The sequence below is a fragment of the Natrix helvetica genome, assembly GCF_964273705.1.
Source record: "Natrix helvetica genome assembly, chromosome: 7".
In the NCBI taxonomy this organism is placed as follows: domain Eukaryota; kingdom Metazoa; phylum Chordata; class Lepidosauria; order Squamata; family Natricidae; genus Natrix; species Natrix helvetica.
Genome location: NC_138558.1, coordinates 59,673,348 through 59,698,477, shown reverse-complemented (window position 1 = coordinate 59,698,477; position 25,130 = coordinate 59,673,348). Strand labels below are relative to the sequence as shown.

General features: G+C 39.2%; 1 protein-coding gene across 2 annotated transcripts in view; it reads right to left on the bottom strand.

Annotated features, from left to right (window-relative positions):
- CPE (carboxypeptidase E) overlaps positions 1 to 25,130 on the bottom strand; it is a 55,685-nt gene that overhangs the window by 11,128 nt on the left and 19,427 nt on the right. The window contains exons 1-6 of one of the 2 annotated variants that reach the window (XM_081959873.1): positions 12,106 to 12,249; positions 11,783 to 11,979; positions 8,088 to 8,255; positions 3,600 to 3,717; positions 2,757 to 2,939; positions 389 to 528 (exon numbers count right to left, since the gene is read on the bottom strand). In XM_081959873.1, the coding sequence (XP_081815999.1) occupies positions 389 to 528; positions 2,757 to 2,939; positions 3,600 to 3,717; positions 8,088 to 8,255; positions 11,783 to 11,950 (777 nt within the window). In that variant the 5' untranslated portion in view covers positions 11,951 to 11,979; positions 12,106 to 12,249. Of the gene's footprint in view, positions 1 to 388; positions 529 to 2,756; positions 2,940 to 3,599; positions 3,718 to 8,087; positions 8,256 to 11,782; positions 11,980 to 12,105; positions 12,250 to 25,130 lie in introns of those variants that run through there. The other variant, XM_081959872.1, reaches the window with a different exon arrangement.

The window sequence follows — 25,130 nt, the reverse complement described above, 5'->3', positions numbered from 1 at the left end:
CTGCTCATACAAGAAACTCTGAACTTTGGACTGAGTAAGGAACCTGTCTTGACTGCCTGAACCCCTGAACCTCTCTCCTGCATGCTCCTCTTTAAAGCAAAACGACATAGACAAGCTTTGTTTCCAGGAGACTCTGTTGATATTCATTTGCTTATCTGCTGTTTATCCATACCATCTTAAGCAAATTGCTACCGTCACCTACCAACTGCATGTTTGTGTGTTTGAAATAGGATACATTTGAAGGAGTGAAGCTGCAGTTCAAATGATGAAGCAATGAGCCTTGTGATCACCCAAAACTATTTCTGGCTCTATAATCACCCAAAACAAAGTATAACACTTGACGGTCAACAAATGTCCTAACCTTGTTCTCCAGGGGAAAAAAAAATACCTGCTCAATGTAACTGATAAGTGAATTCTTGTTGTCCTCCCAATAGGTTTTCAGAGTTTCTTCTGGAGGGAATTTTTCACAGCTAAGCTCCACGGTGATTTCAAAGCAATTGCTGCTGAGGTAGTTGAAGTCTTGCATACCTATGTAATTACATATACAAAAGTTGGTATTTAATAGGCAGTGGGTTCTAAAGCACATCAGATTAAAGTTAAGTGGAAATAATTAGTTGGAATCAGTGGGAATAAACAGATGTGTACTGTAGAAAATGCAAGAGTGATGTATATTAGGGTACACGTATACTGTTCTATTTACAAGACCTTCAAGGCAGGTAATAAGTTCTTGAACTAAAAGTCTGAAGGATAATATGATGATTGATTTGCAATCACAGCTGTAATTAAACCACATTTAATATTACATTTGGTCTATGTATTTTGCTGATATGTACATTTGGCTTCAAAACTCCTACTTAGGAGTCAAAGAATTTTCAGGTATAATTCAACTGTTTCCAGGTAATATGAGTTAATAACAGATAATAACAACATGACTGATGAAGCCTTGAAAACCAAGGATTTTGAAATGGACTTTTAAAAAGAATAGTACAATTTCAAGAAACACCGTATGTCAGTGCTAATTATGAGATGGAGACTTACCCATGGTACAGGTTATTGCTTAGTACATTTGAAAACATAATAGTTGTTTGTTGTGACTCAGCAGGATCTTTTGCAGCTGCTGAGCGACTCAGATAGCGACGAACCCTATGAGTCGGCTATGGAGGAGGTGGAGGACCCTGGGCAGGGTTCAGACGCAGAGCAAGGACCAGAGAGGCTGGTTGGCCACCAGGAGGCGCCTGAGGCATGGAGCAGGGGGGAGGATCGGAGGGAGTTTGTCCCTGACGCAAGATTAAGAAGGGCGGAGAAACGAAGGCAACAGCTGCTCCGGAGACAAGCTCCTAAGAGATAATGAAGCTCAGGTGGTTGTGACCTGGCCCCTCCCAAGAACGTATATAAGACGGGACTTTGGGAGGAAGCTGTTTGCAGGACTCATCCATTCATAACAGTATTGAGAAACTCTTGTCTGGTCTGTCTTGTATTACGTTCTGTTTGATTTGGGTTGCTGCCAACTATTCTTGCATGTGATTCTTGTCTGGGCTTTCAGCCAACAGAGTTGTAATCTTTGTGATTAAAGAGTGGCAAACAGCCAAGCTGTGTTGGCGTTCATTACCGGATGGAGGAGGGTCAGAACAGTTGTTTATATATGTTCATCAGCCAGGGTGGCATTCACTTACCTTCCTTACTGGTTCACAAATGTGAGCACATGTGCCACCTCCGTACATGTGTACAGCCTTTTGCGCATGCGCTTTTGGCAAAAAAATTGCCTAAGTGGAATGTGGTAGAGCTGGGGTGGGTGGGCAGGGCCACCCACGATTTCCACTACCAGTTGGGGTGAACCGGTCTGAACCGGTAGAATACCACCTCTGTTCATCAGTCAAAATCAATCAAGAATATGCCAACGAATTTAAACAAAAAAGAGGGTAGCATAATGAATCAATAAGAACAAACTTTTCTTGATTTTTTTTAAAAAAAATATGCCATTGAAAAAACATTCAGCATTCCAAGCTGTGGAAACTATATTGGAACAACAATGCTAACAGAATGGAAAGTTACCTCAGTAGTGTTACAATGCTCCTTGTTTATTTTACTGTTTCAATGGTTCTCATTTTGCAAACTATCCAGAGTTAAAGTAACTCTGTGCAGCTTACAAAATGGGAACTATGGAAACAATTAAAATGAGGTGGGCTGCATATACATTTAATAAATAAGCAAATTTGAAATAAATAAACAAATTTAATAGATAAATAAGCAGATAGGGCTTATGGAGATTTCTATCTTTCCACAGAGAAACACAGAATATCCGTTTATTTTAGAATAACAAACATTGGTGACTAATAGGTCTGCCATCAATGCTAGTCAACAAGGTATATGCATGCTAAGTTACTACCGGTAGCTGTTTATATACTACTGAAACACCACTACCTCCACTGAGACCAGGGGAAGTTCATTGTGGAGAACAAGCTTTGTCTAGATCAGTGTTTCTCAAACTTGGTGACTTGAAGTCCTGTGGACTTCAAGTCACCAAGTTTGAGAAACACTGGTCTAGATCATTCTGTGACAGAGCAACCTCACTAACAGCCTGCAAATCCTTCTGGCAACAACTATATGAGTTGTATGATATTTGCAGAATTTAATACATTATCTGGTCTATAAATGTGTGCACTAATAAGTCATATCTGACTTAGATTTCTTCTTTCAGCTCTACTCTGACATACTGTAAGCATAAAATTAAAATGTTGTATTTCAGCAACACAAACCTCCTGGAACGCTATACCAAGCACCACCATTAGTTGTCCCATCAATGAAAGTGCTGTCATCATCATTCTTGCGACACGGTGGCCGATTTGGGTTCGACATGGCTGGATTAAAAGATGAATAGCTTCGGGCTAAGCTTTGGAAAACAGCATCATCTGGGCAGGAGCTGTATTCATGTGCACTTCCTGGAGGAAAAGTAGTAAAATACATAACAAAAGACGGAAAGGAAAACAGGGAATGTAGGCCAACTTTAATTACCTGAATCTAGATCATTTAAAATTCAGGATTATCCCTGACAAGAGCTTCATATGAAGACTGTTGGTGTTTAATTTGAACAGACAGATTGAGATACATAATTCTTCTTAAAAAGCTGTTTCAGGAATATGAAAAAAAAAACCTAAAACGAAACTAGATTAACATATAATTTGTGGAAATAGTACTAAATAAAAAGAATGGTATAATCTCATCTTCGTTATTATGCTCCTAAAACCTACACCAGAGTTCTTTTTCTCTCTTCTTCCATGGGCTCTTCCAGCTTTTTTTTTAAAAAAGGGGGATGGGGGGAAGTGTTTTGTCAGTTTGGAAAACTACAACATACCATAAAAGGGGGGGGGGGATTCTGCCTCTCTACTGATTAAAAAGAAAAAAAATAGTTTATTCTGGGAAGTCTGCAGTAACAGGCAAAAAGAAAGGAAATTAAAACTTAGAAATAATACAAAAGCTTAATTAAAATAATGGGCAGTAAAACTTAATCTGTCCAGGTTGGGAACATGGGTCTCAGCATGCTATTCAGAACTCAGCATAGCCATCAAGCTGACCCAGGCTATTGAGCCAACAATACATACCAGTCCGAGTCTCGTCATATGGGTAATTTGCCACAAGATCCCCTCCATGAAGATTGGCGGACAATACAAAGGGAATATCCATTATCCAGTGAATCACACCTTTTGTTTCTGGTGCAAGCTATGGCAGAAATTTATAAAAATTGTAGTTCATTAGAGTACTGCAAAAACACTGCACATTTTTTGTAGAACAAATTAAAAACAGGTTCATCAGTTGCCAGAAGTTTGTCCTGGATTTCTTACAAAATGCCTCACTCTCTGCTCTTGCTGGTGGCAGCTGGACTCTGAACACCTTTGATTAGCACCAAGATGTGAAATGGCAACACTGATCAATTCAGTTAGCTGTTTCATAGATCCCATTTTGTACTAAACAACATAAGCAGTGAAAGCCAAAGGGTAAACGAGTCATGTCCCAGCTTTTTCTGGTTGATTTCACAGGTAATGTCTTGCTGTACATGTGATCAGTGATGTGTGGTGAGGTTTATGGCTGGTGATGCACTGACACAGTGGTGGGTTTCAAATTCTTTTTAGACTTGTGGACTTCAATTCCCAGAATTCCATAGCCAGGCATGCTCAGTTCCGATTTAAAGAGACAGCATTTGTTTTTCTCCTTTGCAAAATAAGTTTCTTTCTTTCTTTTTCTTTTTCTTCTCCCTTCCCCGCCTTCCTCCCTCTCTCCCTCCCTCCCCCTCTCTCAAACACACACACACACACACAAGTTGGATTGGACTACCTCTCCTACCCTCTTCCCTCTCTCTCTCACTCACTCTCTCTCAAGCAAACACACACACACACACACAGAGTTGGATTGGAGGTAGAGCACCAGCGAGGAGACCACAGGAGAAGGCAGGAAGCCAGTCAAAGAGCCATACTGGAGCAAACACACTTTCCCCAGCCCTGGAAGGATCCAGCCCAGCTTCACTGATTACAGGTTTGAAAAGGCAACGTGGCTCTGCCTGCAATCAAACTATACTTGGGGAGGGAGAGCACAAGCCAGGGTCCTTCCCTCCAGCCTTTGCCCAAAGCCCCACACCAGGAGGATGAAGTTTGAATTCCTTCCCCTCCCTCCGACCCACACCTACATTTTCCAGCTGTTTCAGAGAGGATTTCAACTCTGATCTTGCCTCGGGTCCTCTGAAGAAGCCCCGCCCAAATGAGCGCCCTCTACTATGAGGCAGGAGAACTGCGTGCCTCACCTATGTCAGGAATTTTTAGGCTTTTAACCCTTGCTTAATTCTGCTCGAGTGATCATAAAACGCCTAAAGTTAGGCAAGATGAGGCATGCAGTTCTCCTGCCTCATATTAGAGGGCGCTTTTTTAGAGGCTTTTTTAAACAGTTAAGCACAGTCATCCACGGTGAGGCAGCAGCTAGCTCAGCTTTTTCCTTTTACATTTTTTTTCTTTTCATGATGACAGTGGTGTGGCTGTGCCTCCCCTGCCTCCCCTGACTGCACGTCACTGCATGTGATCATTGTAAGCTGAGATAGAGACTTCTGCGGAACACATCATCTGATGTGATTTCTATGGCACATATTTCATCAGATGGCACAAGGTTTATAATTATGGGAAGACTTAAGTGGTTTTATGTTGCTTAATATTTCATATTGCTTTCTTCTGTAGCTCTTCCTGCCTAGCTTTTCTTGTTTGATTATAATGACTATTTATTGTAAGGTAATCTCATAACAATTTTTCTTCTCTTCAATAGTATCTGATTCTTGGAGACTGCCTGGACATGTCCCGGCAGTTTTCTTGACAATATTTGTCAGAGGTGTTTGCCATTACCACTTTCCTAGAGCTGAGAGAAAGTTAGTAGCCCAAGATCATTCAATAGCTTTGTGCCCAAAGTGTGCAAGAACTCTCAGTCTCCTAGTTCCTAGCCTGATGCTTTAACCCAATAGTGTCAAATTTGATTGCGTGACTTGACGTATCGTGAGATATCACAACATTTTTTACCTTTGTGGAGCTGGGGTGGGCATGGTCTGTGCATGATGCATCTGGCCCATAAGCCACCAGTAACCACAGTAAACAAGTCTATAATAATTGTTTTTATAGAATTCTGTCAAAGCTACAAGAGTTGGAATTAAAACTTTGTTGCTTGCAATGATGGGACAAGTGAAAAGAGTTTGATTAATACATTCAAATTAGATGTTTGCCCAGACAATTTCCCTATTTTTCCATTATTATTGCTGTTTTAATATTGACTGTTGTGTTTAACTATAGGCTTTTTTTAATGTAACTATATAAAAATACTTTTAAAAGCTATTATAATCTTCTACCCCAGTATTATTGTACCCCAAAAATTCATTTAGCTTTTGTGTAGAAAAGAGAAGGGAGCCTAGCATATATACTGTGTAGGGTCAGGATTACCAACGTCTTGGCTGTGACCCACTTCCAGGCTGTGGCCTATTCAGAATTGAGCAGTGCAAGTGTCTGGACAGAGCACACGTGCACAGCTCAACTTACACAAGCAGTGTGTTAGATACTTGTTCTAACTACAGTGGTTTCCACCAAGGTCCTCTGTTCTGCCGGGAACAGCTCGCTATAAAGGGGCTGCTGTCAGACTCAACCTTCGCTGTTCTCACTTGTTGTACTTAATAAAGAGCTGCTGTTACCATTAAGCCTGTGTGTGCCTATCCAATCTAACACAGTGGGCCAGAGGGCAATTGTGCACTTGCACACTGGCTTGCTACTCATGCAAGTCAAACTGGGAACATGTGTTAGCCTGCTGCTTGCTGCTTGCCCAGTTCCCCTGTCAACCAGGCTGCCAAGCTCTTCTTCACTTAAGTGCCTACTGGTATCTAAACTACTAATCAAAAAAAAAATTTCCTGCTTTCTAAATATAGCTACTCCAAAAAAGAACTCAAGTTGCAAATTCTTGTGTTGCTTCTTCCTGCAAATTTTTATCTAGTTTTGTTCAAGCTTTAGTTTTTATCTTGCTTTTGATGTTGTTAAAAACAGGTCTGACCATTTGCCAAGAGCACCTTAAGACCACATTTGGTGGAATCCAATTAGGTATTTATAACAACAGCGCTATGTTTGTTATCATAATAAGAGGTTTATGTTTACCCATTCATTACAGCATTTCTACCTTTAAAATCTGTTCCAGAAATGAACCAATGCTCAGGAGCAGGTTTAAGGGACACAATAAGCAACTGAATGGGGAATAGAAGGCCTGTTTGCAAAACACTAGATTTTAACACTAGTCAAAAATATGAATGTTTTAGAATAAAGGCAGATAAAATTTTCTAGTTAGAAACAAAATCAAAAAAAGGAGGAAGAGAATGAACTCGGCAAAGAAACATTACTGGGGGGAAAAATAAACTGTGAAATATTACCTGAGTGTTTAGTAACTCCACAATTGAGTTATTAACATTTTCAGGTACCCATGAACTGATTTTTAAAAAACGTTACTGCTGGAGAGGCCATATAGAATTTTACAAAAATGACTGACACACAAAAAAAAGAAGTGGAAATACAAATTATGAGATATTATATTTAGGCTACGTACTTTTCAAACACATGCATGGAATACGAACAAAAGAAATAAAGATAGGATCGTGGATTTTAGTAGGTACTAGTGCTCATCGTATTGTTACTCTATAAAGTGCTCAGAAGGAATCTAGAATTCCCATAGCTTCCCAAACTATCAATGAGAGGACTTCAGGTTTTCCCAAACTAGGCACCCCAAACAGAGTAGCCACCAGGGAAACGGCAGTTCAGAAGAATTTTATTTTAAAATGAGGATTGGTTTTTTTTGTAAAGCCTTGGACAGATCTCCTACTATTTATCATTTTACTGCCTAAAGGGACACTTCCATCTGACTACCATGCACAGTGCAAGTTTTCCAATGGTGGGCTAAATTGCAACTGAACCTCTTTTCTCACATTTCATCAAATCATCACAATTCTCAAAAATAGAAACGAAGTTCATCTTTTATTTGCAGAGAGAACTTGGCAAAAAGTGTGTTCAGCGTATTATTATTGTTGTTGTTGTTGCTCTTGTTAGTCAGTCAGTCCTAAATACAGACTGAGCACCTTACAACATCTAATTGTGCAATGAAAACATTTTTTTTCCTTTTAATGTTCCCCGTAATCTCTTACATCAGCTACAAATATTGGAGCTGAGTGTTAAATGAAGAGTTCGCAGCAGATAATTATTCATTGTGCCCAGAGAGACAGATACCTGCCACTACGTAGGATTGAACTCACAGCCACCTGATCGTGAGGCAAGAGCTCTGCCTCTAGGCCACAATGAAAACAATAAACAATGTTCAATGAAAGCAACCAAAGCCATAAAACTAAAAACAAACCAATTAATAAAAGCCTGACAGAACTGCCACAAACACCATTAACCTCAGTTCTGGGAATAGAGCCAGATCTTATGGACTTCTGGAACCTCAGGGGAGTTGGTGTCATATGTATCTCTGGGGGATACTGTTCCAGAAGGTGAGGGCAGCAATCCCTCAAATATTTTGAATGAAATATTTTATACCTTTAGATTTTGGTCCACAGCTTTCTTCAGATTTTTCAGCAAATGATTATTTGGACCTCCTTCTCTCTCGTTGACATACACAATTCTATCCAGATCAGGGAAATTTCGATTTAGGTCTATTCCCTGTGCATTACTTCGACCAACAAACCAATCTTTGAGTTCACCTGGCTAAAAAGAAGAAAATATTATGAAACAACCTGACCTAGGCTTAATAGAATCATGAAACAGACTCTTTGTCCTGCAAAAAAAAAACCTTTTTATTTGGTTAATGTGAATTCCTAGCAATCACATCCAGAAAAGTCCCAACAATAAGTCTTCATGATTTAATTGCAACAACAGACTTTATCAGTCCTTGGATAGTTGCCAAGCCAAGAACTTCTAGTTGCATCGCTGTACAATAAAATACCTGGCAAAGAGTCTCTGTGAGGCACAAACTCAGATAAGCAAATCTTCACAATAATAAGCGAACTAATTGTTTCCTGCAAACACCATTCCCCTTTTGCTCCCATTTCTTTTCTGTGGGAGGGGCCATTCAACGCCTACTGTACTTGTGCTTTCACTCCTGAATCGACCCGTTCCTTAATTGTTCCCTTCTCCTGACAGCTCTGCGCATGTGCACATCGGGAACAGGCTCCAGCTGTTCTTCCGCCCCACTTATCTCTGACTCAGAAAGTAACTGATAAATGTTGGATAGCACTGGCCTCCTCTCTGCCTCCGACGCAGAGCATGCATCAGAGCCTTCCCCAGACTCCAGGACTGGCCCATGTTCCTCCCCAACCTCCTCACTGTTCGAGTCTGGTGGGCCACAACATTTATTATGAACTGTCATGATGAATTTCGAGAAATGGCCCGCTTAGTTCAATCTTGTGTGCTCAGGAGAAGTTCAAATGCATGGCACACTAGAAACGTATGCCAGTTATTTTCAATCCCCATACTTGGTTCTTACTGATATACCAACTTTGAAGGCTGAATAATACAAACATATTCAATATTCAGTTCTGCCATGTTTGGAGAAGACACTCTGAAGTAAATGGAATTTAAGTTAATAATGACTAACTGGCATCTCACTAATTTCAGTGGCTCTACTATATATGATCAAATGTAAATGCCATCCTACATATTAACTATGTTTAAACATGGTGGGTGATTTTAATGTTTTTACATTGTAAGCCACCCAGTGTCATTGGATACGAGATGGATGGCAAATAAATTTCAAATAAATAATAAAATTAATAAGTTCAATATTCATGTTTAAATGTTTGTGCTTCTAAATAGCATAATTTATTAACACTAACAGACCTACGGTGTGTACACAGAAACTAACCTGGAAAAAAAATACATGAAGAAAATACAGCTCATGTTTTACATTTATAGCATTCCTATACAATTATTGTTGTCTTTATTTGGATGCCTTCAAGCCACTGTTGACTTCTGGCCTAGCTAATCCCTTCAATTTTCTTAGAGAGATTTCAGAAGTTATTTGCATTGCCTTCTTTCTATGGGAGGGAGGGAAGGTGATAGAGAGGGAGAGGGAGAACTCAATTTCCCAATTTATAGCCTGGTGTCTTAATTGCTACACTGGAGTGACTGATCCTATAAAATTAGAGTGCCTGAAATTCAGAAATAATGATTCAGCACAAGGCACATAAAACAATCAAGTATCAGTTGATCAATTCAAACAATATTCAGCTCCAAAATGAAAACCTCAGAGCAAATACAAAAATAATTATTTGGGGGCAACAGCTATTTAAATGTGTATATTTATTCATAACCACCTGGGGGCGCTGTGGTTCTGAACATTCCTAATTAACGTGGTAAATTTTGCTTTTGTATATGAAATGAACACTGAGATTCATTAATCTAAAGTGATTTTAGATTAATGTGGACTTCTAGCATAATGTATTTGGAACAGGAAGAGTGCTGGCTAGTATACAAGCATTCCATTGGCTACATTATATATAAGAATGCCAAGGATCACTCAGGGAGTGGGGAAGATCAAAAGCTTAATATGGATTACAAATCAATTACAATCATGTAATTACTCTGTGTGTGTGTGTGTGTGTGTGCGTGTGCGTGTGCGTGTGTGTGTATCTGTATGTATATATCTATATGTATGTATGTATGTATGTGTATATGTGTGTGTGTGTGTGTGTGTGTACGTACGTATATGTATATATGCTGGTTTTGTTGTATTCAGGTCTTTTCCCGTGTAAGATTGAGATTGTCTTTGCAACGTTTCAGCGAGATCTCACTCACCATGGCAGTTGCAAAGACAATCTCAATCTTACACGGGAAAAGACCCGAATACAACAAAACCAGCATACCTACACCCGTGAAAATCTACGAAAACAAATATGTATATATGTATGTATATATATCAGGCAACCAATCTAGAATAGTCCTTGACTTACAACCATTTGTTTAATGACTATTCAATGTTGCAAAAACTGAATTAAAACCAGTCCTTATGGTTTTGATCATTGCACCATCTCTAGAATACATGATCAACATTTGGAACATTTGACGAAAGATCAAATCCTTTTTGTGGTCCTAAGTTGAGGGCCTATCTCTTGGGTGTCAAATTCGCTATGTCACATGACCTAGTTACCTGCGGGATCGCATCCTACCGCATACATCCCTGCGACCAATTCGCTCTCACAGGGAGGGACTCCTCCGGGTGCCGTCCACCAAGCAATGCCAACGGGCGGCGCCTAGGAGTAGAGCCTTCTCTGTGATGGGCCCAACCCTCTGGAATGACCTCCCCCCCGATATCAGAACTACTACCGACCTCCGCTCCTTCCGACAAAAACTTAAGACTCACCTGTTCCAATTAGCTGGCCTGGCCCATTTATAGTCCCATTTATACCTCCTGGCAAATATTTTACCCTGGGATAGTTTTTAGGGGTGTTTTTTAATGTATTTTTAAATTTTTAAAATTTTAAATCTAACTTTAACTATTGTACAGTAAACTATTGCTACCTCCTCCAGCCACAACTATATTTATTTTATATTTATATTATGTATATTTACTGTTTTTAATATGACTGTACACCGCCCCGAGTCCCTTCTGGGAGAGGGGCGGTCTAGAAATCAAATAAAAGTTAAAGTTAAAGTTGTGATGCTGGGGTGGGAGTGGCCTGTGTATGACGCATCCGGTCCACTGACCGCCAGTTTGACACCCCTGCCTATCTGTATAGCATCTAAATGCTGGATTTAAACTACTATCCATCCCAGCTAGCATGACCAAGAGATACGGATGATGGGAACTTGGATTCCAACAATTTCTGAAAGGCTATGATTCCTGCCTCTGATATACATTGCATTTGCATTGCAGAAGCCACCAAAAGATACAATACAATACAATAGCAGAGTTGGAAGGGACCTTGGAGGTCTTCTAGTCCAACCCCCCGCCTAGGCAGGAAGCCCTATACTGTTTCAGACAAATGAATGTTGCTGTCTAAGCAATTTTCTACCAAAGAACATGCCAAGCGCAGATGGTACTGTTACCCAGGTGGGGTGAAGAGGGTAGATTTCTGAGTCATTCTTTTTCTTTGCATTCATGTTGAAGAAATTTAGATCAGAACACCATCCCGAAGCCCTGTCCCAAAGGCTTCCTTATATTATTCACAGGTCACTCTTTTTAGACCAGGTCATACAAATGCAAATAATTGCTTTTGGGATTATGATTCACATACCTGAGATGCTGCCTTCTCAAAGCCATCTGGATTCAGAGACGGCATGATGTGGATGCGTGTACTATGGATCAAATTAATGACAGTCTCATTTCCCTTCTGATATTCATTGCACAAGTATTGAGCCAAAAAGATAAGAAGTTCTCTTCCAACAGCTTCATTTCCATGCATGTTGCCAACGTATTTAAATTCTGGCTCTCCTAAAACATACAAGAAACGCAGGGTCTCAAATGTGTAGAGACTTAAGAAATGCACAAAAAGCAAAGGCATGTCAAATCACAAACATTGTATAATTCCTTCATTCAATAACCCAGAATTTCACTCACTTTCCTATTTATATTAGGACAAAATTTAGGTTAACCTCCCTCTCCATTTGCAGTCCCCTGTGTGATATATTTTACACCACAGCTAAAACATTCTGCAAGCCAAGGAATCATATTGTGCAGCAAGGGAGCAGAAGGGCGATTGGACATCTTGTTCCATGAACAACAATTTTGTTCTCCCCGTAGAGATAAAATAAGATTTCATGCCAATGTATACTAGATCACATTGATTTGAACTAAAGCCCAATATACAAGTGAAGTGGTTATTGTGCCTTCACACACTTGCATAAGCTGAATAATTGAATAAACAGTTTCAATCAGCCTGAGTAAAGGTGAAGGATTTAGCAAATATTAATGTAAGTTCCACAGAGCATCAATATTTACAGAATGCGTACAAAATGTCCTGGGATCCCAAGATCCAAGAAAGAAGTGTGTGTGAGTGCGTGGGTGTTTTCCCATTTATCTTTGCTAAACAGAGTAAAATCATATTCTTGAATGAAGGTGAATATTCTCACTTTCTCCGTAGATACCACACTGAAACAACTGGAAATAAAACATGACTATATGTTAAGAGTGAATATTTATAGGAGTCTATACAAATGAAAACTGGACTTTAAAGAAGCAGAACAGGAGGAGTGTTTCCACTTTGAATTTTGGTGTTGGTGAAGAGAATACCATGGACAGCCAAAAAAAACCAACAATTCAACCTAGAGTTTTGTTTTCCCAACAGTTTTAAACAGTATACAGTACACTTTTCTTGCAATGGTTCAACTTCCCCAACCAAGGTACCATAAATAACAAGACATTAAAAATATTTGAAGTCTGAACTCCAGCAAAACTGAAGTTTTGCTGGATATGATTTTTTGTTTCAATAAGGAATAACCTATCCAAATGTATGTTTGCCACCTGGAGTTATTTATAAAGGAATAATGCTGGAATAAAAATGGAATGAATGAATGAATGAATGAATGAATGAATGAATGAATGAATGAATGAATGAGTGAGTGAGTGAGTTCTGTTCTTATTAAAATCAGCAGGGGTGAAATTATATCTAACTCCTTTCTTAGGCATCAGGGAACCTACTTTACTGTCCAAGTTACAAATTTCTTTTGTGTGACATACTGTTTTTAGTCACACAAAAGAAATGTGTAACTTGGACAAGATTGACACTATTTAGTAAAGAAAAATACAGCTTCCACCACTTAGTTCAAACCACACAAGGTAGAAAAGGTTTTACTTACAATATGCTTCCATGGATTTTCTCGGAAGCAAACTACTTATAACTGGACTGCATGGTTACATAGGAAGACTGTTAGAAATAAATTCCAGAAAGTTTCAAAGTAATTCAGAATTCAACTCTCAATAGTTTTGCACTAGAAAGTAAATAGAACAGGGGTGTCAAACTTACAGGCCGCAGGGCGGAGACGTCACGTGTTGGCCACACCCTCTCCCATTTAGTGAAGGGGGAAAAGTCATGATGCATCATGTGGCAATGTGACGCCATGAGTTTGACACGCCTGAGCTAAAAGAATTAAGATTCGTTTTACTGATAAGATTCAGTAAAGATAGGTTAAATGAATGGACTTATTTATTTATAGGGAAGAAAATGGTAAGTGAGCATCTGTCTACCCTAGACGAGTTCAAATCACCAGGACAGGATGGATTACACCCCAGGGTTCTGAAGGAACTGGCAGATGAGATCTCAGAACCACTGAACTGTATCTTTCAGAGATCCTGGAGCACCGGGGAACTGCCAGAGGACTGGAAAAGAGCTGATGTGGTTCCCATCTTCAAAAAAGGGGGAAAAATAGATCCAGGAAACTATAGACTATCAGTCTAACCTCAATACCAGGAAAGATTCTGGAAAAGATAATCAAGCAACGAATTAGTGAACACCTAAAAGGAAACAAAGTAATAGCCAAAAGCCAACATGAGTTGGTCAAAAACAGATCATGCCAGACTAGTCTTATTATATTCTTTGACAAAGTGACAAAATTAGTGGACCAGAGGAATGCTGTTGATATAGTTTACTTGGACTTCAGTAAGGCATTTGATAAGGTAGACCATAACCTACTATTAGATAAAGTAGAAAAATGTGGGTTGGACAGCATCACCACCAGATGGATTCGTAACTGGCTGACCAACTGCACTCAACGTGTAGTCCTCAATGGAACTGCATCTATATGGAGGGAAGTATGCAGTGGAGTACCCCAAGGCTCTGTTTTGGGCCCAGTACTCTTCAACATCTTCATCAATGATTTGGATGAGGGAATAAATGGGGAACTCATCAAATTTGCAGATGACACCAAGATAGCAGGAATAGCCAACACTCCAGAAGACAGACTTAAGATACAGAAGGATCTTGACAAACTTGAACATTGGGCACTATCTAATAAAATGAAATTCAATGGTGAAAAGAGTAAGGTTCTACATTTAGGCAAGAAAAACAAAATGCACAGGTAGAGTATATGTGATACCTTCCTCAATAGTAGTAACTGTGAGAGGGACCTTGGAGTCCTAGTGAACAACCATTTAAATATGAGCCAGCAGTGTGCAGCAGCTGCTAAAAAAGCCAACACAGTTCTAGGCTGCATAAACAGAGGGATAGAATCAAGATGACGTGAAGTATTAATACCACTTAATAATGCCTTGGTAAGGCCACACTTGGAATACTGCATTCAGTTTTGGTCGCCACGATGTAGAAAAGATGTGGAGACTCTAGAAAGAGTGCAGAGAAGAGCAACAAAGATGATTATGGGACTGGAAGCTAAAACATATGAAGAACGGTTGCAGGAACTGGGTATGTTTAGCTTAAGAGAAAGAAGGACTAGGGGAGACATGATAGCAGTATTCCAATATCTCAGGGGCACTGTTCCCTCTAAGCTGCATGCCTGCGCGGCCGCACACATAACAAGAAAACACCGCGCAGAAGTTTCAAAATGTGTGCAGTGTTTTTTAACGTCTTAAAATATTACTGAAAATATCCCCCCTCCCCTCTCTCTGCACTGAACTCTCTCCTCCATCTGGTGATTGGTCAAATCAAAGAAGACTCTACCCGGAGACTGATGACGCTGCAGAAGGGAGAATTCTCATTGGTCCTCTGGAGCTTCGTTGGTTCCTGGGAAAACGCGATTCGCTGGTTGTAGCCTGCGTTTCCCTGCACATCCGGGGTTTCTCAGGCATTGCGTCTGAAGCCCCGTTCTGAGCTAGGCAGCCTTTCTGAGATCCCTTCGCTTTGCAGAGAGAGGGAAGCAGCGGGGAATTGGACTGCCTGAGCCAAAGGGGTCCACGGGATCTTGAGACTTGGTTTTTGAGCAGTACCATTCCACTCTTTCCTTTTCCCTTTCTGTCCTTCTTCTATCTTCCTTTCCTTTTCCTTTTCCTTTCCTTTCTCTTTTGCTTTCCTTTCTCCTTTCCTTTCCTTTCTCCTTTCTTTCTTTTCCACTTCCCTTCCTTTCTCCATACCCAAGTATTATGTATGTTCACTTTCTTGAGTTACCTATGAAGTAATAAAGGTGGGATAAAAATCTAATAAATAAACTCAAGTCCCATACCTTTCATCCTGTGATTTCTACTTCTCATGAATATGGGGCAAAAGTTTGAGGATGGATTGGTGCAGAGGCCAAATAAATGGTATCTTGTTTTTGATAATTGTAAATTGACAGCTCTCTTTAATGATGGAAGCAGAATCCTCATCTCTTTGGATTTTTTTTTCAGAGCCCTTTTGATGTTGCTAGTCTAAGTCAGCTAATGTTAGGGCTTTCTGCTAGCTTTTTTTTTTAATGCAGGATAACTGAGGAAGTTCTAATGAATCACTACTGAGTGACTTGCACAGCAGATTGTTGCCAAAAAAAACAGAACTTTTGTGTTTTTCTATAATGTCATGTTTTTCCTGTAGTTTTTGGAAGTGAACTAATCGGGTTAGTCTGCTCACTATATGGTGATTATTCTTTCTTCTGATTTCCTGAAGTAAAGCTCAAGAAAAGGTCTTCATATTGTTCACATAAGACACTCACTTCTGAAAGCCGTTCTGCAATCTATCACCCTGCTTGATTTTTTTTGTTTCTTAAAGATAAATACAACTAGACAGAGATGCTACTGTTGGTATTAATTTCACTATGTAATTAATTAATTCACTAATTTCACTTTTTCCTTTCCTTTCTTTTTTTCTTTCCTTTCTCTTTTCCTTTCCTTTCTTCTTTCCCATTTCCTTTCCTTTTTCCTTTCCTTCTTTTCCATTTCCTTTCCTTTTTGCTTTCCTTTCTTCTCTTTTCCTTTCTTTTTCTTCTTTCCCATTTCCTTTCCTTTCCCTCCCCCTACCTTTCCCTTCCTTCCTTCCTTCCTTCCTTCCTGGGGGTCTGAGGGAGAGGGAGGGGACCCTTTACCTCCTTGCCCCCCTCCCCCAACATCTGCTCTGATGGCAATTATGACTAAAAAAAATCAGGTGCTCAGGCATGAAAATATGCCGCTCAAACACTATATTTTTCCACACACACTGAAAAAAAATTAGAGGGAACATTGCTCAGGGGCTGCCACAAAGAAGAGGGAGTCAAACTATTCTCTAAGGCACCTGAGGGTAGAACAAGAAGCAATGGGTGGAAACTAATCAAGGAGAGAAGCAACTTAGAACTGAGGAGAAATGTCCTGACAGTTAGAACAATTAATCAGTGGAACAGCTTGCCTCCAGAAGTTGTGAATGCCCCAACACCGGAAGTCTTTAAGAAGATGTTGGATAGCCATCTGTCTGAAACAGTATAGGGTTTCCTGCCTAGGCAGGGAGTTGGACTAGAAGACCTCCAAGGTCCCTTCCAACTCTGCTATTGTATTGTATTGTATACCCAGAAACTTGGAAGGGAATTAAACAAAGCTCAGGCATTAAAGAAACACCCATAAGTCAAAGAAGGAGTTTTCCAGTTTTGATTCTATTCCTGTTAAACCAGCTCTCAGATTGAGCAGACATAATTAACCTGCAGAACTCACTACAGTGTGCTTGTTTGTCTTGGTTGCAATTAGCACCCATAGATCTCACTGACAGGAAGAGCAGATGGATGCTGCAGCCACACTGAGAGGAAATGCTGCAACTTTCTCTGTACTTTCACAAATTGTCCCCAAATGCAGCAACAGAAGAATTAAAAATCAAAGATCTTCATAACTGTATCAATAAACCTAAGAATTGAAACCCTTGGCATCTTATTAAATACCAGATTCTTTTCAAATAGTGGGGTGCTCAGACCCTGAATTTGTGCTAGGCTGATTTAGGTCAAAGATGATTTCCATTCCTATAATCTCCAAATTTTTTGCATGCTAATGTTAATTGTTGGTCTCCAACAAGAGACTTTTCTGGAGACATGGATGTTGGCATGAATATTATCACTAACTTCTCAAGACTCACTGACATTTTATTTCACAAATGATATGCCTCTTTGCCTCCAAGCACTGAAGAATCCTTCTAATGACTGTAAGGGCCCTTGATGCAATAGAGTCTTTCTCTGAGAAACTACTGGAGACAAAATGTCTCCAAAACTGGGACAAAGGGATGGACTTAAGAGGTTTTTGGTTTGGGAGAAAGCTATTAGGCTTCTCGGTTATTCAGGATGTCCTTTCTGATTTAGGCTGGTTTATTCTACAATAAGCAAACCTTTGGGACATAGGAACTCTTAACAGTTTAGCTGTTTGCTTATTCACAAAATGTCTGCGATGATGTGTCTGGCCAGTCACATCATTTGCTCAGTCATTTGCTGAGGTTACTGCCTACTATTCATCTATCTTCCTTCTACCTGGCCTCTCTCTTTTTTTCCCCTGAGCAATGTACATATGATGCAAACACCTATAATTTTTTTCTAGGGATGCTTAATGAGAAAAGATAATACTCATCCTTGTTTTACTTTTTAATTCCAGGTATTTAATAAATGCTTATTAAAGTGCAAAAGCAGTATAGCATGCACCTAAGAAGTTTTAATGATGTTTGCTGGCTTTATGCTATAATCCCTGCTCTCCGATGACACCAGCATGATTGAATTGAATCCCTGTGGTGTCTATTGTTAGTACAAACACATATAAATCCTGATCATTTGAACAAGCATAGAAATGTAAGATGATAAAGATATACTGATAACAGATTAGTTGCCTGTTTGTAAGATCATACATTAAGAAGGTAACATTACATGTTAATGATTTCTGCAGACTCTAGGGAACCAATTATTTCATCCCTGTCAAACATCCATCAATTCAGTATAGTTAGGCTGGATGTGTTCATTTCATTCCTTAGTCAGAGATATGAATAAATTAAAAAATAAAAATTAACTAAAAGCACATAGAGGCTGACAGGGCAACTGCTCCCAAGGGGAAACCAACATTTTCAGGTAAATATTCTATTGAACTGATAGAATCTTATTACTATTCAAAGCTTCCCAATTCCATGTCCTGTGGAGATAGCGAAAAGGTTACTTGGTACTGACACAATGGAAACTACATTCAAAATCAAGATAGCCCTGAAAGTGGTCAATTCAAGAAAACAGCCAAGTAGCTCATAGGTTATTTCGAAACTATTATTTGAGTCTCACTTTGTATTTCCTAGGGGTGTTGCAAAACTAAATCCAGGGGGAAAAATATTTTACAGGGATGTGCAATTCTCAATAACTCAGAGATCAATTTATTATTCCTGTATTAATTTAGGACTAAATTAACACAAACATTAATAATGAAAGAATATACCTTTGTCTCTTGCTGTGTAATTATTGTATTGTCTCACTGTACAATTTATAAATCCTTACCTTATGGAAAGGACACGCACTAAATTTCCATTAGTCGTCCTCCCAAAACATTATCTCTACATTTTCCCATTTTATTTACAAATGACCCAGGTTTTGACCTCAATAGAGTAATTAATCTTTAAAACCTGCAGTATCAAAGTATGTATTTGAATCCATGTTTTTAGCTTTTTACATTCCCATCAAGAATGATAAAATGTCCTTTCATATGTTCACATTTTCAACATATATTTGAACTCCCTGTATACATTCCAGATGGTTTGTCTGCTGTTACACACCAACTTTATATAGTTTGCATTAGCTTTTTATTTTATTTTATTAAAGGTTTTTGTATTTTCTAAATAAGAATAGAAACGTTGATTTAAAGTATTCCGACATTTGGCTAGCTTCATATAAGTCAATGTATCATATGGTTTCAAACAATTATTATAAAATAATTGATAAAATGTTCCATAAAGAAGAAAAGGTTACAAATAGCGAACTGAGAATTCCCTACTATTTGCCAAAGATATTATGAGCACAAACCTAATTGAAAACATTTCATTAAAATGTTCCATTTATTGTTATAAACTTTTCCTTTGGCTTTCTTTTTTTAAAAAAATATTTTTTTTCTTTATGTACAGTGCTTTAGCACGTTCAGTTTTGAGATTTACTTTGCCTTTCCTTGCTATAAAATATTTATCATTCTCCCTGCTTTTTTTAAAAAAAAACTAGACTCTGAAGAATTGTGTCATTTCCCCTTGTTCTGAAGAATTTCAGAGAGACCAGAAACCTAAACCCATTCTCTTCTCATTTTATTAAACACAAGGCTGGTGACACTTTGTTGCGTTCTTCACATCAATTGTATTATGGTGTCAATACTTAGCATTTGCACACTTTTATAGGGCTGTGATACTGTTCTGAAGATGGGTGTTAGAATGCTCCAGGCTTCCAATTATGCAACTCAAAATAGTACTTGTTAAGTAGAGCTAATATCTATGTAGCAGAAGAACATGAAAATATGTATTTCTAATAATCTCTCTTTTAACTCTGGACTTAGTCCAAGTACTGAGCCCAAGAACAACTTTAATGGGAACTAAGGGAAGGAAAATTAAATCATTGTCATTCTCACCAAGTGCTTTCAGTGTACACCCATCCTACAGCTCTTGACTTTAAAAGATGTTGCATCTGGGGTCCAAACGATACCAATATTAAATTTGCCTATTTAATTTGTTAGCACTTGATGTAGTGGGAATGTATATCATCAACCCCATTTGTTTTCTACAATTAGTACATTTCCAAGGATTTAGGAAAAAGAAAACTGCAGCCAGAATGCAGATAAGCTACCAGAGAAACTAGCCAAAGCCATAGCATGCATAGACATCATCGCACCTGATAACAAAAGACGTGTGCTCAGTTTGAAAGGAAAAGAAATGTACTCAAAGTTTTGCCTCATAATCTCCATTCACTACCATAGAAATAAACCCTCACTCACTCCACCCCACCCCAGCAATCCAAACGTCTAGGTTCTCTGGCCCACTGCCTTTAAAAATCTGCATGATCACAACATTCCACTGATAATAACACATTCTTTAAGTCCCACCTTCTCCCCTTCCTTATCTTGCGATTCTTTTGTTTCAATCCATGTGTGCCCCGGTGTTTTATTTTATGTGCTACAGAGAAAACCCTTTGATTCCATGGAAAACAAATGCATCATAGGATGGATTCTGAATGTTGGGAATAAATGTCTGTTTTTCCACCTATTTATGAGACTTAAATAAACGAGCAAAGAAGCTGTGGCATTTATGTATGGATTGTACATTCTCTTTTTGTCTTCCTTGAAGCAGCAACACCTAAATGGAGATCTGATGTGAGAAGGCGGCTTTGTGTGTTTGAGAAGCGACCCTATTCAGCTCTGCTGCATCAGTTTCAGGACAAGGAGTTCTGGACAAATAACATTAATTCCTTTACTTTTCTCTTAGGTCTCTGTCAAGTTATCATCACTCCTATCCCTTTGTTACACATACATTCACATTTTCCCAGTCGCTAACTCTTTGCCTTGCCTACAGAAAAGGATTGTTGTGAGGAGAAATGGGGTGAAGAATCACTGCCAAGGTTCCACATTATTCTAAGCATAGTTAATCTTCCTCCCTCCCCTGATCCAATAGGTCCCTGCCCTTTATCCTTCACAGGCACTCTTAATACCTGGTTCTTCCCTCAGGCACGGATAAAAAGTGAGTCAGAGCAGAATGAGAAGGCATTAAGGTGAATGTCTGTGGAGATTCTCACAGATAATTAGAATATTTTGGGCATGTGATGTGACACCCAGAAAACTACAGCATATTTCACTTAATCCTCCAAGTAAAGATTGAAGGCAAACGAGTCCAGGCAGAAGAAATCATGGCTTCAAAATCTAAGGGACTAGTTTGAACAAAACTCAACAGTACTTTTTCAGGTAATCGCCAATATGATCGCCAACGTCCGATGGCAGATATGGCGGAAGAGGAAGAAGGAGGAGGAGGAGGGGGAAGAGGAGGAGGAGGAGGAGATTATTCTCAGTCATCCAGGTCATGGATGAGGAGCGAAACTTCTTCTTCCTCAAGGAAAAAACAGTCCAGTTGCCTTTTGAAGGAAAAAAAAGCACCTTTGAAACTACGAAGTTGCATCTGGGAAGTCTCATGTGTGGCACCATTTTTTTCTGGTTTGGGTTTTATTGTTTCTTTTGTTTCTGTTGTGGTATACATTGTCTACCACAATAGAAACATACACCCAGCATTTACTTTAAGAAGGGTAGCTGTACAAATGTACCAAATAAAATAATTTAAACATTACAATGCTGGACTCATACAATATGCCAGAACATAGGATAATAAGAGTTGGAAGGGACTTCAGAGTTTTCTATTCATTTGTTTGTTTGGTTTTTCTGGCATTTTTGCTAAGGTTCATCAAACGGGCACTTTTCTTAAAACATTATTTCTCTAAAAGGGCTAAACTGTTTTGATTGATTATGCTTAGAATGTTTTAAAGTTATTGAAGAAAAAAAATTGCAAAGGAGTTTGTTCATATGAAGACAGGAGACCACATGACTTTTTCCAGTGCTTTCCTAATATTCACAATTTATTTTAAAATAAAGTGCCTTTCAGGAGATAACAAAATTAAAAATGATAGAAAAGTCTAGAACGAGTCAAAACGCAAATTGTGTCTTTTCAGGTACCTTCACTTTGTAAGTATCAGTTCTAGTATGAATCTTTAAGTTTGCATTTTTGTAATTTTATAAAATGGGGAAAAGAGAGAGTAGGAATTCCACAGAATATCCCGTTGCACCTCTAATGTATAACAAAAATGATGTTCCTTTAATGCATATGTTGATTGTTCTTACCATGGCAAGGATACTATGATATACTGATGAGTGTGATGAACAGCCAAGTTTAATTTTTAAGTTGTGAATCATTGTTCTAATAAGCCAGGATCAGTGGTGGGTTTCACTTATTTTTATCACCAGTTTGCCCCGCGTACTCGTGCACCTTCTGCGCATTTGCCTGGTCTTCTGCGCATGCACCTGGCCTCAAAAACATGAGCAAATAGGACGGCATAATGTCGGGGCGGGTGGGCAGGCCCACCCATGACCTCCACTTGGCCCAAAGTGGTACGAACAGGCTGAATGCCACCTCTGGCCAGGAAGGGGTAAGATGAAGAGAGGTGGAAGACAACCAACCATTTTTCAACATGTCATTTTGTTAACCAGGTTTAAATTCTGAACTTCCCCCATCGTTTTGCAAGTACAGCTCATAATCTAGCTGTTGCTGAAAATAATGTTCCCAAGCAACTTGCTTTTATCTTGATATTATTATGAAAACATACAGTGTTTCTCCAGATAATTTAGTTCTTGCATTCCTAAGAGAGTTTTCTGACCATATTTCATTTCAGTTTCTAGACTGCCAGATAAAAATGCTGCTATTGTTTGGACCTGATTAAGAAATACAAGTGTTGGCAACAGGGAAGAGATATGTGCAAGAAAGAGAACACTTTTCTCTCCCCCCCTCCCCCTATGTAGATCCCTGAATTAGCATGATTTTTCACAGGAAAAAATATGCAAGCTTACAGTGCAGGAAAATCCAATGATAGCTCTATAGGGAAAGATGCAAAGGTTCTGTTTAAGAAATAGTGGAAGCAGTTTATGTGATTTACAGCAAGGGTGTCAAACTCAAGGGCCGGGGCCTGGATCTGCCCCACGGGGTGCTTAGATCTGGCCAGCAGGACCACTCTGGAAACAGTGAAGGACTGGCCCATGGTGCCTCTGCCAGAGAAAATGGAGTTTGGGAGGACCATCCACGATCCTCCCGAGCTCTGATTTTACTGCCAGAGGGTTGCAGCAGGCTGTCACAGCTGAAAATGGAGCTCGGGAGTCTGTTTTTCGCTGGCAGAGAACTCGGGCCACCAAGGCCATCCCCAACATGAATGATGTCGAGCTGGCCATGTTCATCCTGGCTACACCCACCCCGGCCTGAGGCCAAACACAACACTGATGCAGCCCTCAATGAAATTGAGTTTGACATCCCTGCCTTAAGAGACTCTACACTTACCTTTCTTGAAATAACTCGTTGATCTCTTATTTATTCCATCTGTCTGTAGGCTTCTGCAGTGAGTTAGAAGAGGCTATGATGACTTATGCATCTTGACACAAATGATACAATTGATTTACTTGTTTTAGACATTGTGATGTAAGGACAAAGTTTTCTCCTTTGCGCACAGATGTGTCATAATTTCGTGCAGACTTTTGAGAACACAACAGATATTTCTGCAGTTATTAATTTTTGTTAGGAGCTACCAAGTAGCATTCCTTCATTTTTCCTCCAAATTTCAATTAATCTACCGCAATATTTAGAGCCACATTCACAGTTACCTTCTGTTACTATCTTGGGAAGAGTGAACGGTTCCAATAACAGCCATAATAACTGGAGTGGTATGGCATTTTCTAACATCCTCCCGCTAATAAATGTGAGGACTTGAGGAGTGAGATAACCGAACTGAGTTAAACATGGAAGAGAAAATGTAAACAAAGGTACTACTATATAATTGAGCAAATAGTGGAAGAAGAAAAATCCAGACCCTTTCCCCTGTTACTGGCTGCAGTTCATAAAGAACTTTGGGCAGAGCGCCTAAATTCTGTGTCTGTTGTCTTTGCTAATCTAAAGACCTGGATCCAATCTGACAGGGACTTTATAAAACAACAAAGCTGCAAGCTGTATGGTTTGCCCTGGCCTTTATAAGAGGTGAAAGCAATACTGCTTCACGCAGCATACAAGTAATATGTCAAATTAATTTCCACAAGATTGTGGAAGATACCACTCTCTTAGATACCTTTCACCGGGTGTTGGATAAATGAAAGGGACAAATCTATAAAGAGATATTAATGTGAGGACTCAATATGACCTCTTGGTTGGCAGCAGCTTGCCTCCAAGTATTAGTGGCATGGAAATAGTGCCTAGAGATAGGTTATTGCTCCATTTCCTGCTTGTAAAACCGTTAAGATGTCTGTTTGGCCACAGTGAGAAACACAATCCTTGACTAAATTGGTCTTGGCCTGATCTAGCAGAGCAATCTTACGTCATGCACGGCTTCATTTATAATTTAAATCCAAATTTTATGTTCTCTTCTTCCACTAATATAAAGAACAATACAAAAAAGTCCCAGCATAAACAAGGCACACTCTTTGCCATGTAGAACAAAAGAATTGATTAGAAAATGAATAAGTTAAAGATGGGACACCAACATCTCCCATTTTGAAAACAAATGTCTCACATCTAAGAAGGATAGTATCTGAAAAACATATGACCCCAAAGCTGGCTTGTATTCAAAAGCAATAATGGGTCTCCAAACGTGGCTATGAGACTTTTGGACTTCAAATCCTAGAATCCCCAGTCACCAGTCTAAATATGGAGACCTCTGAGCTATAATATATGCTTGTATGTGCCTGGGCGTAGGTGGTGGGTAGCATGCTTGCATAGGTGACTGTGCTTTTGTTTCCATTATCACACCTGCATGTATACACATATGGAAGTAGCATACACTGAAAGAAACATACACGAGGGAGTTTTTTTCTAGAATAAATTGGTGGAAGTTTATTGTAAATCCGGAAATTGAACAACTATGCATTATTTCCAGTAATGAGACATAAACATGACTCGCCTATACATCAGGTTTTATTCCAAAGTAAATGTCATTCAATTTCAGTTTAAGAAGCTAATTTAACCCAATGAATCAGTTGGCTAGAAAGCT